Raw genomic sequence first — 23,673 nt, forward strand, 5'->3', positions numbered from 1 at the left:
TTTCCTGAAAATATAAATCAACTACTACCCAGATTTTTAGATGGCAAACACCATAAGAGGTCAGACAACCAAAACTCAAAAACTCATCATCAGATCACACTTGTTATGAAAACCAGAACACCTTGCATAGGAGGTAGCCTTCACAAATTTTTCCAATATTAGAGTTTAGAAAAAGACAAAGAAATAAATAGTGCACGAGTAGAAGCTGACTCATTTTTACAGATCCCACAATAAATGCTAACTACTAAGTTCAACTTAATACTTGTACTAAAGATCTACCTGTTTATCTACTTTTGATCTACTGTTGATTTCACTTTCTGATACCAAACCAATTTTTCTGAGTGGCACTACACCCCTGTGGCACAATTATACCATCCCAGAGGGGTATTTTGTCTGAAAACAGATCATTAAACTGCCCCCAATGACACGCATTAGAATTGCAGTACAAAAGCCCATTGAGTACTAGCTGCAAGTTGGACAGCCATGTCCAAACTCATGCCTGCCTTCCAGACAGCTCCTGACATCAACCTGGTTCTATTTGGCACATGAATTTTCCCTCGTTAAAAAAATAGGCCGGGCACAGTGGCTCTCGCCTATAATCCCAGCACTTTGGGAGGCTGAGGTGGGTGGATCACTTGAGGTCAAGAGTTCAAGACCAGCCTGGCCAACCTGGTGAAACCCCATCTCTACTAAAAATAAAAAAAGAAAAATTAGCTGGTCATGGTGGTGGGTGCCTGTAATCCCAGCTACTCAGGAGGCTGAGGCAGGAGAATGGCTTGAACCCGGGAGGCAAAGATTACAGTAAGCCAAGATCATGCCACTGCACTCCAGCCTGGGCTACAGAGTGAGACTCCATCTCAAAAAAAAAAAAAAAGAGAGAGAGAGAGAGATGAGATGAGATGTTTAAATATGACTGAACTCAAGAAGGATAAAGACTGAGCCTCAGTTGGAGACTCAAAACTTTAACAACTGAGGGGAGATTCTGTGCTTCTTTCTTCTGTCCTCAAGCATCTTAATTGTTTTATAGGCCTAAAAAATATGGTAAATACTACAACACAATAGTTCAAAGATTGATGGAAAAGCTAGACAATGTCTCTGAGACCACAGAGCTCCTCATCTGAGACGTTTTGAGACTGGACAGGTTATGGTCCAAAACAAGACAGCCTTGAATATATTATTAGCCTCTCAAAACAGATATGTGCCATTTTAAGGAAATACTTTGAATTTACATCTCTACAGACCATTTTGGAATCTTTAATATTACTCTAAGGAATAGTAAACAAATCAAAAGTTTAGGTGATTTGGCTAACATAATCATATCTCATCCTGTGAGCTTTCTAGATTGGGAATGGGATCTGTTCTCTTGGTTTAATTGGACTTGTTTTGTTAAACAAGTCTTAAAAGTGAATTACAAACTGTGCTGTATTCAAATATGTGATCTCTGCCATGTATTCACTGTCTCATCAAATGATTCAACAAGCAATCATGCAGCAGAAGCAACAAGAAAGAATAGCATTTGTTGAAACTGAAAGGACTATCAATATGACAAAAGATATACAAACAAAAATGTAGATCTGGATAGATCACCAAAATTATCAATCACAGAGCCTCCACCAAAGAATGATCAAAAAACAGCCTGAGAAATGGAAGTCAAACTAACAATCCTATCTATCAGAAAATTACCAATCCTGCAAAACAAGCAAGAACAAACCACAACATGGTCTGGAAAGAGAAGACTACAAGTTTCAGAATTCAGTTGAAAAGAGAAAGAAGAAACACTGCATGCCCTGCTCTGTTCTCCCAAGCCAATTAAAAATGACTGCCTCCTACCCATTTAGTCCAATTCATTCCCCATTTCCAAAACACATCCCAGAGAAATCACCCAATTTATAATCCTAACACCAGATCTAGTCCTGTAAAAAAAAGAAAAAAACAAAAAAAACAAAAACAAAAAAAACACCCTGTGTAACTTCCCTTTTGTGTACATTGTTGATGTTCTGTTCTTAATGAGGTTTTCCCTAGCTGGAGAGATTAATAATAAATGATTTTGTTTTTATATAAGCTTTCCTGATTATCTTTTTGAGGATTTTAACAGTTCCTGTCTAAGGCTAAGCCTCAAGAGATCGCATCCCCTCTCTTCTATTCGAGAAAACCACTCCAGTATTCCTCCCCAATTTTTCTCCAATTCCTCTCCTCCCAAATCTATTGCTCCAATTCCAATCCAGCTTTTCCAAAGCATTCTCTCTAAAACTGCTCCTTTCAAAGTCACCAATGACTTGTATATTTCAGAATTCAAAGGTCAATTCTTAGGTCACATTTTGCTTGAGCAATCAGCATCATTTGACAAAGTTGGTCAATCCCTTTTCCTGGAAACAGTTTCTTTACATGGCCTCCAGGATATCATGATCTTTTTATTTCCATATACCTCACTGGCGCTCCAACCTCTTAACATCAGTAGTCCCCGAGTTTTAGTCGTGGACATCTCTTTGCTATCTATACCCACTTCCTTAGTAATCTTTATCAGTCTTATAGTTTCATTTATTTGTCGTGGGGCGCAGAGAGAGCAAGTTTATTTGGTAAAAGCGGACCAAACATTATCCAAAAGAGACAAGATAAGAAAGGTGCTGTGACAAGAGAGCCTAGAAAGCCTTCAGGCTAGATACAAAGTCTCCCACAGGGAAAGGCACAGACTCTGGGGAGACTGAGAAGGTCCTTAGCCATGTGGCACCCCATGGACAAGTTCTTCATAGTTGATGCAACTATGGCTGTCCTCATGCCCTGCACTAGCATCTCTACTTCTATCATCTTCTCACCCAGTGTGACAAGGACTTGCCAGATTTCAGTGCCCATCATGGTGCCTTTCCCTTTCTTGTCAAATACCCAAAGTCCTTCAACATAATCCTTATAGGCCCTGGTCCCTGTCCTTGGCCACAGCCTGCAGCATGGGCAGGAAGTGCCCAAAGTCCAGCACCTTCACATTCATCTCATGACTCTTGGGGATCCCCAGGACTTGAATCACCTCACATTGGTGGGGTTCTGACCCAGGACCCTCATCATATCCCCACACTGACTGTACAGGATCTTACCATCACCTGTTCAGTCAAACAGCTAGAAGACCTCCTTGAATTCTGTGGTCTGGTCCTCAGTGAAGTCACACACCTTGACTGCTCAGCTCTGCGGCACCTTTTCCTACAGCAATGGCCCAGTCTTAGTTTTAAACATCGTATTTAGTCTAAATACTCCCAAATATTTACCTCCAGTTTAGATTTTTCCCTTCCCTTCCAGTCTCACATGTTTAATCTAATCTATATATGGTTAAATATTAGTTAAATCTAATATATTAAAAATTAATAATAAAATATAAAAATATATTAATAAAAATTAATATTTTAACTATTTTAAAATTAGTTAAATCTAATAGATTATGTGTGTGTGTATATACATATATATATGTGTGTGTATATATACATATATACACACACACACACATATCTCAAATTTAACATGTTCAAAAATGAACTCCAAATATTACCCCCAGATCAACCTGCTTCACCCACAGTCTCTCCCAAATATCCTGGTGACCCAGCACTTTTTTGTTTGTGAAAAAAAAAAAAAAAGTCCTTGTCCCTATGGAGCACACATTCTAGTTTAGAACACAGGTAGCTAACAAATAAAGTATGCATGAATGATATCAGATAAGTGCTATGAGAAAAAAATAAAGTAAAATTGTAAGTGCTGGGGTAACATTGTTAAATAGCGTACTTGGTGAAATTCATTGAACGTGGATCCCCAAAACTTGAGCAGGCTCTAAGAATTCTCCCGAGGAATCTCAGGAATGCTGAAAATAGAGTGGGAAGGTGGCTGGGAGGTAGTATGTCTCTCCTAGAAATATGATTGATATGGAATAGTGAGAATACCATAATCAAGGGTGAGAAAGTGAGGATAGGAAATGTGTTTATGAAAAGGTATAATAATGTGTGACAAAAATGTGGCTCCTGAGTCTGAGAAGGTGATCTTGGGGGACAAAAGGGCAAAAGAAAAGGGAAGGCAATGGATCTCCAGAGACACCCAGGACATGAATCCCGGAAGAAAATGATTTGGATTGGCAAATGCTCTTGCTAGGGATACTAAGAAGACCCAAAGCCTGTTGACACACACAGCTAGGGACCTTGGAGTGAATGCTGCTGTCATGAGATGTTCTCCCATCCCTTTTTCTAGTTCCTTAGAAATATCCAGAAAGTACTGAATTACAAGGACTTATTAAAAGAAAGGAAATCAAACTGTTGATACTTATTTGTATAAAAGTAATCCTTTATGCTGCATTCAATACAAGTTCATCTGAACATGATACTATGCTAATAATATTTACTTCATCTCAGAAAAACGTAAATGAGATTAATCCTCTACTCTTCTTAACCTTTGCTGCACACTGGAATTATCTGGGGAACTCTACAAGGCATAATTCTCGAGTCTCATATAAGAAATTTTGATTTAATTGCTTGGGCAAGACCTGGACATTGGGATATATTTTAATCTGTCAAGGTGATCCTCATGTACAGTCAAAATTGAGAATCTGAAAGTAATTTTCACCACGAGGTTTGTAATATCTAACTTTTTCCCAGAATTTTACAGAATACTAATAAGAGGCTGTGAGAAAAAATGACCCTTTAAAAACTCATCCTTACTGGTTTTTATACTGGTATATAAAAATACATTAACTTTCGTGTCTTAACCTTACATCTAGCTACCTTTCTAAATTAGCTTATTTTCTAATAATTTTTAGGTTACTGGGATTTTGTATGTAAACAATCATATTCTCTTAATAATGCCAGTTTTTGTGATGGTTAATATTAGTCAACTTGACCAGATTAAAGGATGTAAAGTATGGTTTCTGGGTGTGTCTGTGAGGGTGTTGCCACAGGAGATTAACATTTGAGTCAGTGGACTGGGAGAGGAAGACCCACCCTCAATGTGGGTGGGTAGTATCCAATCGCCTGCCAGTGTCGGTAGAAAAAGCAGGCAGAAGAAAGTGGAATAAGCTGGTTTGCTGAGTCTTCTGGCTTTCATCTTTCTCCCGTGCTGGACGCTTCCTGCCCTTGAACGTCAGACTCCAGGTTCTCTGGCCTTTGGACTCTTGGATTTACACCAGTGGTTTGTCAGGGGCTCTCTGGCCTTCAGCCACAGACTGAAGGCTGCACTGTCAGCTTCCCTACTTTTGAGGCTTTGGGACTGGGACTGAGGCACTACTGCTCCTTGCTCCTCAGCTTATAGATGGCCTGTCATTGGGCTTTACCTTGTGATCCTTTGAGTCAATTCTCCTTAATAAACTCCCTTTCATATATACATATATCCTATTAGTTCTGTCCCTCTGGAGAACCCTAATACAGTTTTATTTCTTCTTTTCCTTTAATTTATTTTTCTAATCTTACTTCTATCACTACCAGTATAATGCTGAAGAGCAAAGGTGATAGTTGGCATTTCTGTCTTGTTCCTGAGTGTAAAGGAACAGCTTCTACTATTTCCTCACTTAGAATAATGTTTGTGATTTTTTTGTTATCCTTATCAACTTAAGGAAGCTCCTTTCCATTCTTGGTTTACTTAAAAAAAAAAAGTTATCACAAATGAGTAGTGAATTTCATCAATGTTTGTTTTGTATTTTTCAGATGACTACACGGTTTTTAATAACAGCTTTATTTGGATAAAACTCAGATACCATAAAACCCACCCTTTTAAAATATACAGTTCAGTGGGTTTTTATATATTAACAGTTATGCAATGATCACCGCTATTTAATTTTAGAAAATGTTCATGACCCAAAAAGAAATGCTGTACCCATAAGCATTAATTATCCATTCCTCTTATCCACCAGCCCCTAGCGACCACTAATCTACTTTCTATCTCTATGGATTTACCTGTTCTGGACCTTTTATATAAGTGGAATAATACAATACATAGTCTTTTGTGACAGCGTCTTTCACTTAGCATAATGTTTTCAAGGTTCATCTGCGTACTTCATTCCTTTTTATGACTGGATAATATTCCATTGTACGGATGTACCACCTTTTTTTTTAGTCCATTCATCAGATTGTGAACAGCTTGTTTCCACTTCTTGGTTGCTATGAATAATGCTGCCATGAATATTTGTGCACAAATTTTTGTGTGGCTATATATTTTCATTTCTCTTGGCTATATACCTATAAATGGAATTTGCGGGTCATATGGTAACTCTGTATTTAACATTTTGAGGCACTGCCAAACTGTTTTCCAAAGTGGCTACACTAGGTTATATTCCCACCAGTAATGATTGAGAATTCCAGTCTCTCCAAATCTTCATCAGTATGCATTATTGTCTTTTTCCCTTTGGCCATCCTGGTAGGTGTGAAGTTGTACCTCATTGTGGTTTTGATTTGCATTTCCCTGATGATTAAGGATACTGACCATCTTTTCAGATGATAATTAGCCATCTGTATATTTTCTTTGGAAAAACACCTATTCAAACCCTCTCATCCTTTCTTACTTGTATAATTTGTCTCTTTACTAGAGAGTTGTAAGAAGACTTTATATATCTTGGATTCCAGTCCCTTATCAGATATATTATTTACAAGTGTTTTCTACCATTCTGTAATTCATTCTTCACTTTCTTGATGGCATACTTTGAGGCACAAAAGTTTTAAAAATTAATTAAGTCCAAGTTTTTAAAATTAAGTCCAATTTATCTATTTTGTTGTTTTTGCTTATGCGTTTGGTGTCATATCTAAGAAAACATTACCGATGGTAATGAAGATTTCCTCCTATAACTTTTCTTGTTAAGAGTTGCACAGGTTTAGGTATTACACTTAGGTCTATTATCCATGTTTAGTCAATTTTTATATATGGTATGAAGAAAGAATCCAACATCAAGCCAGGCATAGTGGCTCACACCTATTATCTCAGCACTTTGAGAGGATATCATGGGATGACCATTTGAGCCCAGGAGTTCAAAACCAACCTGAGTAACACAGTGAGACCCCATCTCTACCAAAAAAAAAAAAAAAGTAAACAATTAGTCGGGCATGGTGACATGAACCTGTGGTCCCAGCTACTTGGCAGGGAGGCTGAAGTGGGAGGATTGCGTCAGCCTGGTAGGTCAAGGCTGCAGTGAGCCATGAATGTGCCACCGTGCTCCAGCCTGGGCAACAAAGCAAGATCGTGACTCACAAAATAATAATAATAATAATAATCCAATTTCATTCTTCTGCATGTAAATATCCAGTTGATCCAGCACCATTTGTTGAAAAAACTTATTTTACCATTGAATTGTCTTGGCACCCTTGACTAAAATCATTTGACCATAAATGGGAAGGTTTAATTCTGGACTTGCAATTCTGTTTCAGTGATTCATATGTTATCTTTATGCCAGGACCACAGTGTCTTGATTATTGCAGTTTTGTAGTAAGTTTTTGAAATGGAGAAGTGTGAGTTCTCAAAAATTTTTTATTCTTATTCGAAATGTTTTGGTTACTATGGCTCTCTTACAATACTATATACATTTTAGAGCCAGCTTGTCAATTTCTGCAACAACAAAAAAGCCAGCTGGGATTTACGTAGGGATTGTATTGGTCAATTTGGAGAGTATTGATATCTAAACAGTATTAATCATTCCAATCCATGAACATCAGTAATAGTTCCATTTATTATTGTCTTTTCTGATTTCTTTCAGCAATGCTATATGGCTTTTTAGTGTTAAGTCTTGCACTTTTGTTAAATGTATTTCTAAATATTTTATTCTTTTTAATGCTACTGTAAAGGGAAGTGTTTACTTAATTTTATTTTTGAATTGTTCATTGCTAGTGTACATGCATACAATTGATTTTTGTATATTCATATTGTATTCTGCAAGTCATTGTTTTTCTAAACCTTGGCATCCGCCAAAGGAAATGTGTGAGTCTTTTATTACTTACTGAAGCCATTTATTACTTTTAATGGTTTTTTAGTGTAGATTCCTTAGGATCTGCAAATTAAGAGAGTTTTATTTCTTCCTTCCTAATCTGCATAACTTTTATTTCTTTTTCTTGCCTAATCATCCTGGCTAGAATTTCCAGTACAATCTTGAATACAAGTAGCAAGAGCAGATATCCTTGCCTTGTTCCTGATCTTAGGGGAAAAGCATTAGTCTTTCACCATTGAGTATATTAATTTTGTAGATACCTCCCTTCAGGTTACAAAAGTTCCCTTCTGTATTAGTCCATTCTCATGCTGCTATAAAGAACTGCCCGAGACTGGGTAATTTATAAAGAAAAGAGGTTTAATTGACTCATGGTTCCACAAGTCTGGGGTGGGAGGCCTCAGGAAACCTACAATCATGGCAGAAGGCGAAGCAAACATGTCCTTCTTCGCATGGTAGCAGGAAGGAGAAGAATGAGAGCTGAGTAAAGGGGGAAGCCCCTTATAAAACCATCAGATCTCATGAGAACAGATCTCAATATCACAAAAAGAGTATATTAGTCTATTTTCATACTGCTATAAAGAAATACCCAAGACTGGGTAATTTATAAAGAAAAATAGGTTTAATGGACTTACAGTTCCACATGGCTGGGGGGTCCTCAAAATCATGGCAGAAGGTGAAAGAGGAACAAAGGCACATCTTACATGATGGCAGGCAAGAGTCATGTGCAGGGGAACTGTCCTTTATAAAACCATTCACTATCACAAGAATAGCATGTGAAAAACCCACCCTACATGATTCAATTACCTCCCTCCGGGTCCCTCCCATGACATGTGGGGATTATGGGATCTACAATTCAATATGAGATTTGGGTGAAGACACAGCCAAACCAAATCAAATAGCATGGGGGCATGGGGGAAACTGCCCCCATGATTCAATTACCTCCCACATGGTCCCTCCCACCACTTGTGGGGATTATGGGAACTACAGTTAAGATGAGATTTGGGTTGGGACACAGCCGAACCATATCACCTTTTATACTTAGTTTGTTGAGTGGTTTTATCATAAAAGGATGTTGTACCTTTTCAGATGTTTTTTCTACATCTATTGAGATGATCATATGAATGTGTGCCCTTTATTTTATTAATATAGTATATTACATTAATTTTCAGATGTTGAAACAACCTTGACCAAATTCATTAATGCAAGTACAAACTCAAAAAAGCCTACAGGCCTTAGCCTACTATACCTGCATTAAAAATTTTGGTTGGGGTGACCTCAGAGCATAACTCAACCCCCGAACAACCTAAACTGAGACCTCACTAATCTAAGTGGGTTAGACCCAATACATTGACCCAATAATATGATCAACAGAGAAAGTTACCCTAGGGATAACAGCGCAATCCTATTCTAGAGTCCATATTGACAATAGGGTTTACGACCTCGATGTTGGATCAGGACATCCTCACGGTGTAGCCACTATTAAGGGTTCGTTTGTTTAAGGATTAAAGTCTTACATGATCTGAGTTCAGACCGTAGTAATGCAGGTTGGTTTCTATCTATTTAACATTTCTCCTAGTACAAAAGGACAAGAGAGACAGGGCCCACTTCATAAAGCACTCTCACCCTGTAGATAACGCTATCTCAGTCTAACAAATCACCATATACTCTACCCAAGAACAAGGTTTGTTAAGATGGCAGAGCCCGGCAATTGCGTAAAACTTAAAACTTTATAACCAGAGGCTCAACTCTTCTTTTTTTTTTTTTTTTGAGACAGAGTCTCGCTTTGTCACCCAGGCTGGAGTGGAGTGACCTGATCTCTGCTCACTGCAAGCTCCACCTGCTGGGTTCACGCCATTCTCCTGCCTCAGCCTCGCAAGTAGCTGGGACTACAGGCGCCCGCCACTATGTCTGGCTAATTTTTTGTATTTTTAGTAGAGACAGGGTTTCACCGTGTTAGCCAGGATGGTCTGGGTCTCCTGACCTCGTGATCCACCCACCTTGGCCTCCCAAAGTGCTGGGATTACAGGCATAAGCCCCCGTGCCCAGCCTCCTCTTCTTAACAATAAGCCTATAATTAACCTTCTCCTACTTATCATTCCCACAGCATTCCTTACACTCATTGAACAAAAAATCTTAGGCTATATACACCTACGCAAAGGACCTAACATTGTAGGTGCCTGCGGACTGCTTCAACCATTCACTGACGCAATACTTTCCATACAAGAACCCTTACAGACCTCAACATCTACATCTACTATCACCCTTTATATTATTGCTCCAACCCTGGCCCTTTCTATTGCTCTCCTCTGTGAAGTCCCCTCTCTATAACAAATCCCCTAATTAATTGTAATATAGGCCTCCTATTTATGCTAGCCACATCAAGCCTAGCTGTCTGTTCTATTCTATGGTCCGGATGAGCATCTAATTCAAATTCATACTAGCTCCTACCCCAATCTTAATTTAAAAAATAAATCCCTGCTCTACAGAAGCAGCCACCAAATACTTCCTTACACAAGTAACCACATCTGTAATTCTCATAATAGGTATCCTTTCCAATAACCTGGCCTCTGGACAGTGAACAATAATAAACACTATTCATCAATTTTCATCCTTAATAATAATAACGGCCCTAGTAATAAAACTAAGAATAGCCCCCTTTCACTTCTAAGTCCCAGAAGTAACTCAAGGAACCTCTCTAATGTCTGGCATACTTCTTCTCACATGACAAAAACTAGCCCCTATCTCGATCATGTTTCAAATTTTCCCAATTATAAACATGAACATCCTCCTATCCATCACAATCCGATCCATTATAGTAGGCGGCTGAGGAGGACTTAATCAAGCACAACTGCGTAAAATCATAGCCTACTCCTCAATTACTTACCTAAGTTGAATAACAGAAGTAATAATTTGTAACCCAAACATTACCATTCCAAACCTGATTACTTAACAACTACCACATTTCTAGCACTCAACTTGAGTATAAGCACAACCCTGTCACCATCTCGCACCTGAAACAAATTAACATGGTTAACACCTATAATTCCACTAATTTTACTATCCCTAGGAGGTTTGCCCCCATTAAAAGGATTTCTGCTTAAATGAACCATCATTCAAGAATTTACAAAAATCAAGTCTTATTACCCCTGCCATCATAACTATCATAACTCAACTCAACCTGTACTTTTACATATGCCTAATTTATTCCATCTCAGTAACAATATTCCCCACATCTAATAATATGAAAATAAAATGACAATTCGAAAATACAAAAACTATATTTCTCTTCCCCCCACTTATCTTTTCTACCCTCCTCTTACCTATCTCTCCATTGATACTGACTATAACTTAGAAATTTAGGTTACATAAGACCAAGAACCTTCAAAGCCCTTAGTAAGTAAATTGTATTTAACTTCTCTAACAGACCTAAGGACTGCAAGACTCTATTCTGCATCAATTGAATGCAAATCAACAATTTTAATTAAGCTAAACTCTTGCTAGATTGGTGGAATTCAAACCCACGAAAATTTAGTTAACAGCTAAACACTCTAATCAACTGGCTTCAATCTACTTCTCCTGCCACTGCGGGCAGAAAGGCAGGAGAAGCCCCGGCAGGATTGAAGCTGCTCCTTTGAATTTGCAATTCAATGTGACAAACCACCTCGGGGCTGGTAAAAAGAGGCCTTGACCTCTGTCTTTAGATTTACAGTGTAATGCTTACTCAGCCATTTCACCTTTTTTCCACTTAGGTTCATCAATCGTTGATTGTTTTCAACACTCTACCTGCTATTCAGCGCATGAGCGGGGATAGTGGGCACCGCCCTAAGCCTTCTCATTCGAGCAGAATTAGGTCAATCAGGAACTCTGCTAGGAGATGATCAGATATACAATGTTATTGTTACCGCCCGCGCATTCGTCAATCTTTATGGTAATACCAATCATAACTGGGGGTTTCGGCAACTGACTAGTCCCTCTGATAATTGGTGCACCCGATATGGCGTTCCCCCGGATAAATAATATAAGCTTCTCACTTCTCCCTTCTTCCCCCTTTCCTACTCCTACTTGCATCATCAATAGTAGAAGCCGGCGCGGGAACCGGCTGAACAGTATACCCCCACTTTAGCAGGAAGCCTAACACATGCAGGAACCTCTGTGCATCTAACCATTTTGTCTCTCCACCTAGGAGGCGTTTCTTCTGTTTCAGGGGCCATTAATTTTATTACCACAATTATTAACATAAAACCCCCCAGCCATATCCCAGTATCAAAACACCCGTTTTCGGGTGATCAGTCCTCATTAGGGCAATCCTTCTACTCCTTTCTCTCCCAGTCCTAGCCGCCGGCATTACCATACTATTAATTGACCGTGGCCTCAAGACTCCTTTTTTGGTCCTGCTGGTGGGGGTGAGCCTATCTTATAACAACATTTATTCTGATTATTTGGTCAGAAAGAATCAACAATCTTGGATTACTTGAGAAAATCCCACCTGTTTGCAGTATACGTTGCTGGATTCAGTTTGCTGGTATTCTGCTGAGGATTTTTGCCTCTGTATTCATAAGAGATATTGGTCTGTATTACAATGTCTCTAGCTTTGTTATCAAGGTAAAACTGGCCTCATTGAATGAGTTGGGAAGCCTTCCTTCCTATTCTGTTTTTTGGAGGAGTGTGCCAAAAAATGGTATTAATCCTGAAAATGTTTGGTAGACTTGACCAGTGAAGCCATCTGGTCCTGGACTTTTCTTTGCAGGAAGTTTTTGTCTTTTAAATTAAAACTCCAGTATATTTTTGAAGGTCTATTCAGAACTCCTGTTTCTTTTTTATTCAATTTTGGTAGTCTGTGAATCATATGGCTTTTATTCTTTATTATGTTCCTGGAGCAAATGGTGTTTATATAGTCTTAATGGTAAGCCATCCCCGCTTTCCTGGGATAAACAACTTCATCATGATGTCCAATTGTTTCTACTAACTGTTGAATTCTGGTTTTAAATAATAATTTTTATTTTAAACATTTACTTCTATATTTATATGTTAAGCGGGCCTGTGCTGTTCATTTTTTGTTTATTTCTGTCTGGTTTTGGCGTCAAAGTTATATTGACCTCAGAGTAAAGCTTAAAGAGTATCCGCCCTTTTTTTTTCCTATTCTCTGGAAGAGTTTGTTTAATATTAAGTTACGGTTTGGTAAAATTTGCCTGCAAAAATGCCTAAGCTTGTTTTCTATGTGAAAATATTTTAACTACTCCTGTTTCAGTGTATTAAATTAAATAAGTAGCCAGATTCTTATTCCTAAGTCAGTTTTGGTAAATTGTATTTTTCTAGAAATTTGCAATCTCATCGAAGTTTTCAAATTTACTGAAGCAAAGTTATGTATAGTATTTTTTAAAAATTTTAATATTTTCTGTATCTGTAGCTAAGGACCATTCTGCATTCACATTATTTAGCTTCTCTCTTTTATTCCAAACTTATTTTATCAGTGGTTTCTTAGTCTGCTCAGGATGCCATAACAAAATACCATAAACTGGGTAGCTTATAAACAACATAAATATATTTCTCACAGTTTTAGAAGCTGCAAAGTCCAAGATCTAGGCACCAGCAGATTCAGTGTCTGGCGAGGGCCCACTTCCTTGTGGATAGACAGCCATCTTTTTCCTAAGGGCAAAGGAGCTCTCTAGGGCGTCTTTTTTTTTTTTTTTTTGAGACGGAGTCTTGCTCTGTCGCCCAGGCTGGAGTGCAGTGGCCGGATCTCAGCTCACTGCAAGCTCCGCCTCCCGGGTTCACGCCATTCTCCTGCCTCAGCCTCCCGAGTAGCTGGGACCACAGGCGCCCGCCACCTCGCCCGGCTAATTTTTTGTATTTTTAGTAGAGACGGGGTTTCACCGTGTTAGCCAGGATGGTCTCGATCTCCTGACCTCGTGATCCGCCCGTCTCGGCCTCCCAAAGTGCTGGGATTACAGGCTTGAGCCACCGCGCCCGGCCTAGGGCGTCTTTTATAAGGACACTGTATTAGTCTGTTTTCACGCTGCTGATACAGACATACCCGAGACTGGGCAATTTACAAAAGAAAGAGGTTTAATTGACTTACAGTTCCAAGTGATTGGGGAAGCCTCACAATCAAGGTGGAAGGCAGGAGGAGCAAGTCACATCTTACCTGGATGGCAGCAGGCAAAGAGAGGAGGACTTGTGCAGTAGAACTCCCCTTTTTATAACCATCAGATCTCATGAGACTTATTCACCATCACGAGAACAGCATGGGAAAGACCCGCCCCCATGATTCAATTACCTGCCACTCATAACACATGGGAATTCAAGATGAGATTTGGGTGGGGACGCAGCCAAACCATATCAGGCACTAATCCCATTCATGAAGGCTCTACCCTCAGGACCTAACAGCATCCCCAAAATCCCACCTCCAAATACCATCACATTGAGGATAAGGTTTCAATATACAAATTTTGGGGGGACACAAACATTCAGTCTATACCAAATGAGTTTTCTACTTCATTACTCTTTTCAAAGAACAAACTTTTGTTTTTTTCATATATATCAGTCAGAAAAACAACACACTTGAAATAAATGAAGAAAATTTCATAAATAATTTGTAAGTGCTTGGGATTAAAGGAATCAAAATCATTTGAAATTTTATTTATATTTTCCATTGATTTCTTCCATATCTTTATTATCTCGTTCCCTCTAGTCCTTAGTCCAAGGACATTGAAAATTAACTTTTCAGTTTGAAATTTTGCAGATCACCCATGTTCTGCCCTGAAGCCCCAATTTATTTTATCAATCCTATTCAGTTTAGCATTTAGAATGCTTCCAATTTTTCAGTTTTATAAATAACTGTGCAATGAACATCTTTGTAAAAGCAAGTTTACATAGATCTTTAATAGAGATATATTTACAAAGTATAACTGCTATATCAAGATATATACATACATGTTAAAATATGCTGCCAAATTGTCCCTCAGAATATTATACCAATTAGCGCATCCATCTTCAATGTATAAGAATATCCTTTCCCTGTATTCTCAATAAAACCATTATCTTTCATTTTTTAATCTTTGCTACCTGGATAAACACAAATGGTATTACAAAAAAATCACATTTTTATGACTAGTGAGAAATAACAATGTGTTATAAACCATTTATATTGATTCATTTTTTTAATTGCCTCCAAAGCCTTTCTCATTTTTGTGTTGGAATGTTATGGTTCTTTTTAATAATTTTGTAACAATTAATAATAACTTCTTCTGGTTATATATGCTTAGTTGCAATTTTTTCCTCCATTTATCCATTGCTATTTAAATTTATATGTGTGCTGTTTGTGACATAAAGAAGTTTTAATTTTTTATGTGATCATATATGTTAATAATTTTTGGATGATTTTTGTCCTTTATAGCATAATTAGAAATTTCTTTCATTCCCCAATAATTTATTCATCTATATTTTCTTTGAGCTTTTTATGGTTTCATTGCTTACACTTTATTCTTTAATCTACCTCAAATTTAGTAAAGATAATGTGAAGTAAAAATCTAATCTTACTATATCCTAAATGGTTAGCCACTTGTTTCAGCAGCATTTATTGAATAATCCTTTTTGAAAAGAAGACCACATTTATCATCTGCTAAATTTACATATTTATCTGGTGTTTCAATTCTATTTTCTTTATCTTTTAATTATTCTTTGCAAGTGCAAATATTTAAAATTATTTCTTCTAAATCCTGTCATTTCTGACAACATGAATGAACCTGAGGACATTACGCTAAATGAAATAAGCCAGGCACAGAAAGACAAACACCTCATGATCTCACTTACACGTGGAATCTAAACAATCAAACTCACAGAAGCGGAGTGTAGGATGATAGTTACCAGAGGCTGGGGGCTGGATGGAATCAGGAGATGTTGATCAAAGAGTAGAATGTTGCAGTTCAGTTACACAAGTGGAATAAATAAGTATTTAAGGTGATAGATATATTAATTAGCTTGATTCAATCCTTCCACACTGTATACATATAACATCACGATCACTGTGTACCCCGTAATTTACATTATTATAATTTGTCAAAAGTATAAATAATTTTTCCTAAATAGTAGTGCAATAATAATATTAAGGATAAAAAAATAATATCCATTGTTATATACCAGGTACTCTTGTAAGCCCTTTACATCTATCAATTCATTTAATCTTCATGACAACCTGTGAGGTATATACAGGCCTTCCTTCATAAAGTGATATATATGTTCTTGTAAAACTTTAAATTCTTCAACATCATAGACAAAATATGAGTTTATTTGGGGGTAGGACAGAATAAGGTTGGAAAAGACTATTGAAAACTGATGTAACTTTGTAACCAGAGCACTAACTGAAATTTTTAAAAAGCTGATAAAAATCCTAGAATGATGTATCTCTATAGTCTTTGCACTCAACATCTGTCAATCAATCATTCACAGCCTTTATACTCGGTTTTATGTTTCTTTCAAAGTATAGATCTTTGAGGGAATTAATTTTTAGAGATTAATTTTATTACAATTAAAAATCTGAACCAGTGTAGGATGACTATAGTTAACAATAATGTATTACATTGTTTCACATAGCTAGGAGGACATTGAATGTTCCCAACACAAAGAAATGATAAATGTTTGAGATGACAGATGTGCTCATTCCCCTGATGTGATCACAATACATTAGGTGGATCAAAACATCACTAGGTACCTCATGAATATACACAATTACTATTTGTCAACTAAAAAAGGTAAAATTTAAAAATCTGAACCAGAGTACAACTGTATCTATCAATACACTTTTTAAAACACAGGAGGAATGTTTTTGCTGCTATTTAATCTTCACTCGGTTTCACCAAAAACTCAACAGGTATGTAGAATGTGGAAGTCCTAAAAGCCATTGCAATAGCTTCCACTAAAGGAGATCACTGCAGCAAAGTTTTCAGCTTCTTTCTTAAGATGCTCATATATTGCTAAGGCTTTCTCTTTAATTGGGAGAAAGTTTATCCTGTTGGTTTTTTTTTTTTTTTTTTTTTTTTCTTTTCTTTATTGAGACAGTGTCTTGCTCTGTAGCCCAGACTGGAGTGCAGTGGTGCAATTTCGGCTCACTGCAAGCTCCACCTGCTGGGTTCACGCCATTCTCCTGCCTCAGCCTCCCGAGTAGCTGGGACTACAGACACCCGCCACCACGCCCAGCTAATTTTTTGTATTTTTAGTAGAGTCGGGGTTTCACCGTGTTAGCCAGGATGGTCTCGATCTCCTGACCTTATGGTCCGCCCGCCTCAGCCTCCCAAAGTGCTGGGATTATAGGTGTGAGCCACTGCACCCAGCCCCCTGTTTGTTTCTTTTGTATTCAGTCGAAATGCTCAATTTTTCCTGTTTACTGCATTCTCACAAATTCTAATGCACTGGCAATTATTTGTGCTACTTTTTTTCCCTTCAGAGTCATCCCCAATTCTATGACACATTGACTCTTTTAATTCATTTGTGAGTATTGACATCACAATCTCTCCAAATCCTTTAGTTTCAGGATTTTCTTTGATTGTTCAAATATTTCAGAATTTGCTTACTAACCTTATGATAATCAACCACTGAGCCTCCACTGACATTTTTAGAATTAACTCTCCATTTGTAATTAATATAAAATACGTTGCTAGCCAGGAAAATATTTCTAAACTTCTCTTCTTGCTGTTACTTGAAAATAAGAACAAAATATTTACTAGAAAAAAAGTCATGCAAAATCTTGTTCTGTATTCTCCTGAGAAATGTCAATCTGATTCTTGATCTGTTCTTTCAAAATTTTGTAAATTTCCTTTGACTTCGGTATTCTTAAATCTCTACAATGCGTTTAAGTGTGACGAATTCCTCCCCCTTTATCTGTCTTCTTTGACACCCTTTGAGTCCTTTTAGTCCGTCTTTTTTCATCATTAACTTAATTCAATTCTTGGTCGTTAATTCTTCAAATATTTCGTTCCTTGTGCTCATTTTTTCCATGTCCTTCTGAGGCTCCAGTCATACCTATGAGTGTCCTTTTATTGCTGAGTGCCATTTTGCTTTGCTTTTAAATTTCCCATTCTTTATTACTTCACCACATCTCCTGTGAGAGTTCTAGAGCTGGCCTTCCAGTGCCTCAGTTCCACACCAGGAGCTGTACCCATTCCGCTGCTTAATTCAATGGCGGAATAATTTATTTCACCTAATTTAAAAATGCGTATTTCAGAAGCCAAAGGGAAACCAGGCTTTTCCTCACCCCAGGGCCTGTCAGCTAGGGCAGGCCTGTGATCTAGAATCAGCCAGCCAAAAATCCCACCCAGGATGGCTCAAAGAGACACAGTCTCAGAGGCCGTGGCAGTGTCAAGGACACAATACTAACAGCTGAACGGGAGAGGCGGTGCCGGCATCAGTCCCTGTAGTGTGACTTGATTGTGTTCTTGTTTATTTAACACCTCTTGGTTCCCATTCTGGGGTGGATTCTCCAGCCTTCTCCTTGGTTCTATAATCTAGCCAATTTCCTTTCAATAGTGTATTTTTTCCTGAAGTCGTATGAAGTTGGACTATGTTGTTCATAACTGATACCATAGGTGACAGAAGTTGGGATATGGGAGAAGTGCAGGACAGGTGAAGCACTAATTTCTTCCTCCTACATAGTTGGGACTCTGTGGATACTGTCATAAGGCACGGTTCAAAAAAGCAAGGTAGAAAATATATTACTTACAATTGTAAAAGTAATGACTGTTAGAACGACAAAATAAAACTAATCAAATCTAGGAGAGGAAAATGGATTGGGGTAAAATGAGATAGTCCCCAAACCTGACGAATGGGACTCAAAGGCTACAGTTTAAAGCTGATAAGACAAGTGCGAGAACCAAAATCTCACTATTTAGAGTCATAAAAAATAACCAATAAAAGAACTAACACAAGTGATAAGATACAATTCTATCCAGTCTGTGGGACTAATAATGGAAGGTGGGAGGGAAAAACGTTGCTGTTCATTTTCTATCTTTCTGTCGTTTTCAAATCATTTTTAGCCATGCTCATATATCACATTTTTAACACTTCACATCTCTCAGCTACACCACCACAGAGCATATCACATAATTAAATGTAAGGCCATTAATATCTACACACACACACACACACACACACACACACACACACACACACACACGGATCCAGCTGCAACTCTAAGAATGCAAATTACAAAAGATTCAATTACATAAGAATCAATTCAAGAGTATATATTTGCCTTCGGATTTGTTTTCTTTGCTAAAACACAAAGCAGTCTCATACCCATCATAAGGTAAACTGTGTACAGAAAAAGAAGAAAATCAAATCCCAAAAGGTGATGTGGAAAATGCAATAATTTTTTCTGCTTTATTGAGGAATGATTGACAAAAAGGGTATATATCTACAGTACACAACGTGTTTTGACATATGTATACACTGTGAAATGATTACCACAATCAAGTTAACATATCCACCACCTCACAATTATCTTTGTTGTTGTTGTTAGCAAAAACATTTAGCATCTACTCTCTCGCAAATTTCAAGTATATGATATGGTTCTATTAACTATAGTCACTATGCTGTACGTTAGATCTTCAGAGCTTATTCACTCTGCCTAACAGAAACTGTACCCTTTGATAAACATCTCCTCATTTCTCCCATGCTCCCAGCCCCTGGCAACCACCATCCTACTCTCTGCTTCTGTGAGTTTGGCTTTTTGAAATTCCACACATCTGTGGTATCTTACAGTATTTGTCTTTCTGTATGTGGCTTTTTTCAGTTAGCATAATGGTCCTCCAGGTTCATCCACATTTTTTCAAATGACAGGATTTCCTTCTTTTTTAAAGCCGAATAATATTCCATTTTGTGTGTATACATACATATATACATATACATATGTACACCACATTTTCTTTATCTGTTCAAATGTTAAAATGTGATATTTGAGCATGCCTAAAAACCATTTGAACAGTACAGAAAAGTAGAAAATGAAACAGATACACATACATGTACACACTATATTTTCCTCATCTGTTCATTTGTTGATGGACACTTAGGTTGATTCCATACCTTGTCATTAAGAAAAGCAGATCATAAACTTTGATCTGTTGTGATTTTAGATCTTAGATCCCATCAATACCAAATCTGAAAGATTAGTTGCTTATTGCCTGTGTGTAAAAATACTCATAAACTTGAGGGAGGTTCCACAGGCTAATCCTAATTTAAAGTCTTATAAGTATGAACAATGAGATACTTAGGATTTACTGGAAAGAGCACAAGACTCGGAGTCAAAAAATTTGGGTCTGCCCCATCTCCATTATTTACAAGTTCATGATCTTGGGCAAAGCATCACTCCAGCCTGAGTTTTGTCACCTATGAATTGGGGATAAAATTGCTAACTGCATAGGGTTGCTATTAAAATCAAATGAGATAATGGACTATATATGAGATTGGTAAAATGTAAAGCCCAATACAAATGTTAAATACTGTTGTGACTATTACAACAACTGGTCACAAAGGACATCTGTAAAAAAAGTAGAAATGGCATAATGAAAATTCATCCTAATAAAAAAAATATAACCAAGCACAAGCACCTTTCTTTTTAAAAGGAATGAATATGATCCTTTGCAGGACACAAAATATGGTACTTGACCTCACACAGCTCACAATGGCAGTGGAACCAGTCTCCCGCTGTGTGATGACTGATATCCACACGTGCCCAGCAGGTATCTCAATTCTCAGCTTCAGGTAAGAAAAAGATATGTCTGAGAGAATATATTAATGAACAGATTTTCACTTCCTTGATCACAGGAAGTGAAAAAAAAAGTTTAAGAACATCAAGTGTTGTCCTTTGGATTTCAGATTCCCTGGAACTGAAACAAAGAAGGCTAGAAAGAAGGTAGAGAAAGAGGGGCGTAGAAGAGTCTGTAGAAAGAGGCATGGGGTTCCAAGGAGGGAAGGACAAAGCTAGCTCGTTAGGAAAGTAGTATGTTGTAAAGGAAAGAGCCCTGGACCAGGAGTCAAGAAACAGCTCCAGTCCCAGCACTGCCAGAGGCTCTCTATGAAACCCTGGGCAGGCCACTGCCCCTCTCTGGGCCTCGGTTTCTTTACCTATAATACAAAGGAGGCATCATAAAACCAGTTAGAGCAGCTACTCAATCATTTACAAAATATGTATTAAGTGTTTATTATGCGATAGGCAGTGTTCTAGTCACAGAGACATGGGAGAAAATAAAAACAGACATGGTTCCTGCTGCCATGGATCTGGCATTCTAAATGATCTCACTCCAACTCAAAGACCTGGCACACTAGAACTGACTGTGGGCTGTGGTGAGGCCACAGTAGACAGGCACAATGGCTAAATGACTGAAGAGTAGACAGCATGCCTCTTCAAAGGCAGTCTATTTTTTTTAAGCAGAAGCAAGTGCTCCTCACTCTCATGTTGCCCCACTCCAGGTCCTGGGCCTTGGAGCTTAATACAGATCATGGCATCCAACAGACTTTTATTCTGAAAGCCAAGGTTAGGGCTCAAAGAAACTTCCAGAAATATAAAGATGTTTTGTTTTGTTTTTCAGTTAGATAATTAGACTCATTACAACAGAGAAATGGGGACATTATCTGATACTTTTTAAAAAGCATATCTAAAATGACTAACATTAATGTACAGGTGAAATTTCATACAAATTAATGATCACTGTAATTGTTCCTAATCTCTGTTTTCTATACTAGGAAAAACACAATTTATATATGAATTATTTGCTACATATAGACAGAATTGTTCCTAATCTCTGTTTTCTATAATAGGAAAAAACACGATTTATATATGAATTATTTGCTATACGTAGAGAGAATATAATACCTCTTTTACCAAACATGAAGCCCTAGCCTTGATTTCTGTGGTACATTAAAAAAATGTACTTTGCATTGCCAAAAGAGAAATAGTATTGAGTTTTGATCTGTATTTTCTGTTGCTCATTCATTAAATTGGTGTAAAAGAAGGAAAATCTTAAAAGACATGGAAGGCAGCTCCCTTATAGACAGCTATCAAAAGAGCGTCCCAAGAGTGCCCAGACCACACTTTTCTTCCCAGATCATGGGCCCCAGCATCTCCGAGCACACACTGTCTTCCACAGGATCTTCTGACAAGTCTGCTTCACCCTAGGAATCCCCATGATCAATATGAGAGAATGAAGAGAAGGATAGGCCGCCATGAGTGTCTCCCAGATGAAGACACTGGTGAGATCAGGAGGATAAGTCTTGGAGGTGATGGAGAAGGGGCTGGCCACGATATAAACCAGGTGAAGTAAGAGGAAGCAGCCCAAGGACTTCAGGGCAGTGATGTGAGCCTTGGCCCGGGCATCCCTCCTACCAGCTGAATGGACCTTCATCTTCTTGTGGTGTGTATACAAAGAGACAATCAGCATCCCAGAGGAAACAAGAAACACCACTAAAGGCAAATAACTTCCAGAATTGAGCTGAAATACATACAGGTACTGCCAGTGTTCAAAGGGATAACGAATGCTGCTGTTTCCTTGGGGAGGATGATGGACCGTTAAGCCAAATTTGACTGTAAGTAACAAATTGATTATAAAGTAGCCCAGAAGGCACCAGAGACTCAGGTTACAGGCCCTCTGCTTCAGCCACAAGTAGGCAGGGCGATCAAAGGTGGTGATCTTCTTGCAATAGAAGACACTGAGGAAGGTGGCAAACCACAAGCTGGCCTGGCTTACCAGGACCCAGAAGACACTAAGGTAGCGGAGCCAACGGCTGCTCTGGAAAAGTGGAAACAAGCTTAAGTCCAAAATGATCAGCCACTGCAGGAGAAACCGGCAGCCAGCCAGGCCCAAGATAATGAGGTTATATGAGGACCAGCTGAATTTTCTGATCCATTCTCTAAAACTCCAGACCACAAGGACTCCGTTTCCAATTAAACCGATGAGAAATTCAATCACGGCCACCAGCATCAGCAGTCCTAGGCCAGCGCTCAGCATGACGGGGGAGGGGAGGCTCTCACTGCTCCTGGCTGAGCTCAGATCGCCTAGCAGTGATAACACACCAGGGTAAATTTGCACACCACAAAATCTGGATTTGGCCTTGTCCTTCCGTAATCTGTCTTCAAGCAAGACTGAACAGCTGTGATGAGGAACAGAGAGGTTGAAAGTTACGATACCATCTGTATTTGCATCTACATGAATGAACTCTGGGTGTAGACCCAGAGATTGCCAACAGTACCATAGACACTGGCTCTCCATCTCAAAGGTCATGGGCCAAAGTCTAGACACCAGGATATAATGTAACAAGGCCCCTCAACAAGAAAGACCAAATCAAAACATGCTCAGGTGCTATATAGTGCCAGTTATGAGCTCATATATATATATAAAGAAATTTTATTTTCATAAAAACAACATTGGGCCGGGCATGGTGGCTCACACCTGTAATCCCAACACTTTGGGAGGCCAAGGCGGGTGGATCACCCGAGGCCAGGAGTTTGAGACCAGCCTGGCCAACATGGTGAAACCCCATCTCTACTAAAAATATAAAAATTATCCAGGCGTGGTGGCGGCTGCCTGTAGTCCCAGCTACTTGGGAGGCTGAGGCAGGAGAATCACTTGAACCCAGGAGATGGAAACTGCAGTGAGCCGAGACTGCACCACTGCACTCCAGCCTGGGCGACAGAGCAAGACTCTATCTCCAAAAAAAAAGAAAGAAAAAAAAGTAAGCATGCTGAGAATTCTCTGTGA

The 23,673-nt window shown here is 38.4% G+C and overlaps 1 protein-coding gene and 1 pseudogene across 1 annotated transcript; both read right to left on the reverse strand.

Moving 5' to 3' along the window:
• Nucleotides 1–2,329: 2,329 nt before the first annotated feature.
• On the reverse strand, nucleotides 2,330–11,995 carry LOC115898176 (annotated as a pseudogene).
• A 9,908-nt stretch (nucleotides 11,996–21,903) lies between these two features.
• On the reverse strand, nucleotides 21,904–23,135 carry TAS2R5 (taste 2 receptor member 5). The gene has a single exon (XM_010359824.2). It carries the CDS (start codon nucleotides 22,921–22,923, stop codon nucleotides 22,024–22,026), a length of 900 nt encoding a protein of 299 aa, XP_010358126.2. The 5' UTR covers nucleotides 22,924–23,135; the 3' UTR covers nucleotides 21,904–22,023.
• Between the last annotated feature and the right edge of the window lie 538 nt (nucleotides 23,136–23,673).

Source organism: Rhinopithecus roxellana, chromosome 6, assembly GCF_007565055.1.
Source record: "Rhinopithecus roxellana isolate Shanxi Qingling chromosome 6, ASM756505v1, whole genome shotgun sequence".
NCBI classification, from domain to species: domain Eukaryota; kingdom Metazoa; phylum Chordata; class Mammalia; order Primates; family Cercopithecidae; genus Rhinopithecus; species Rhinopithecus roxellana.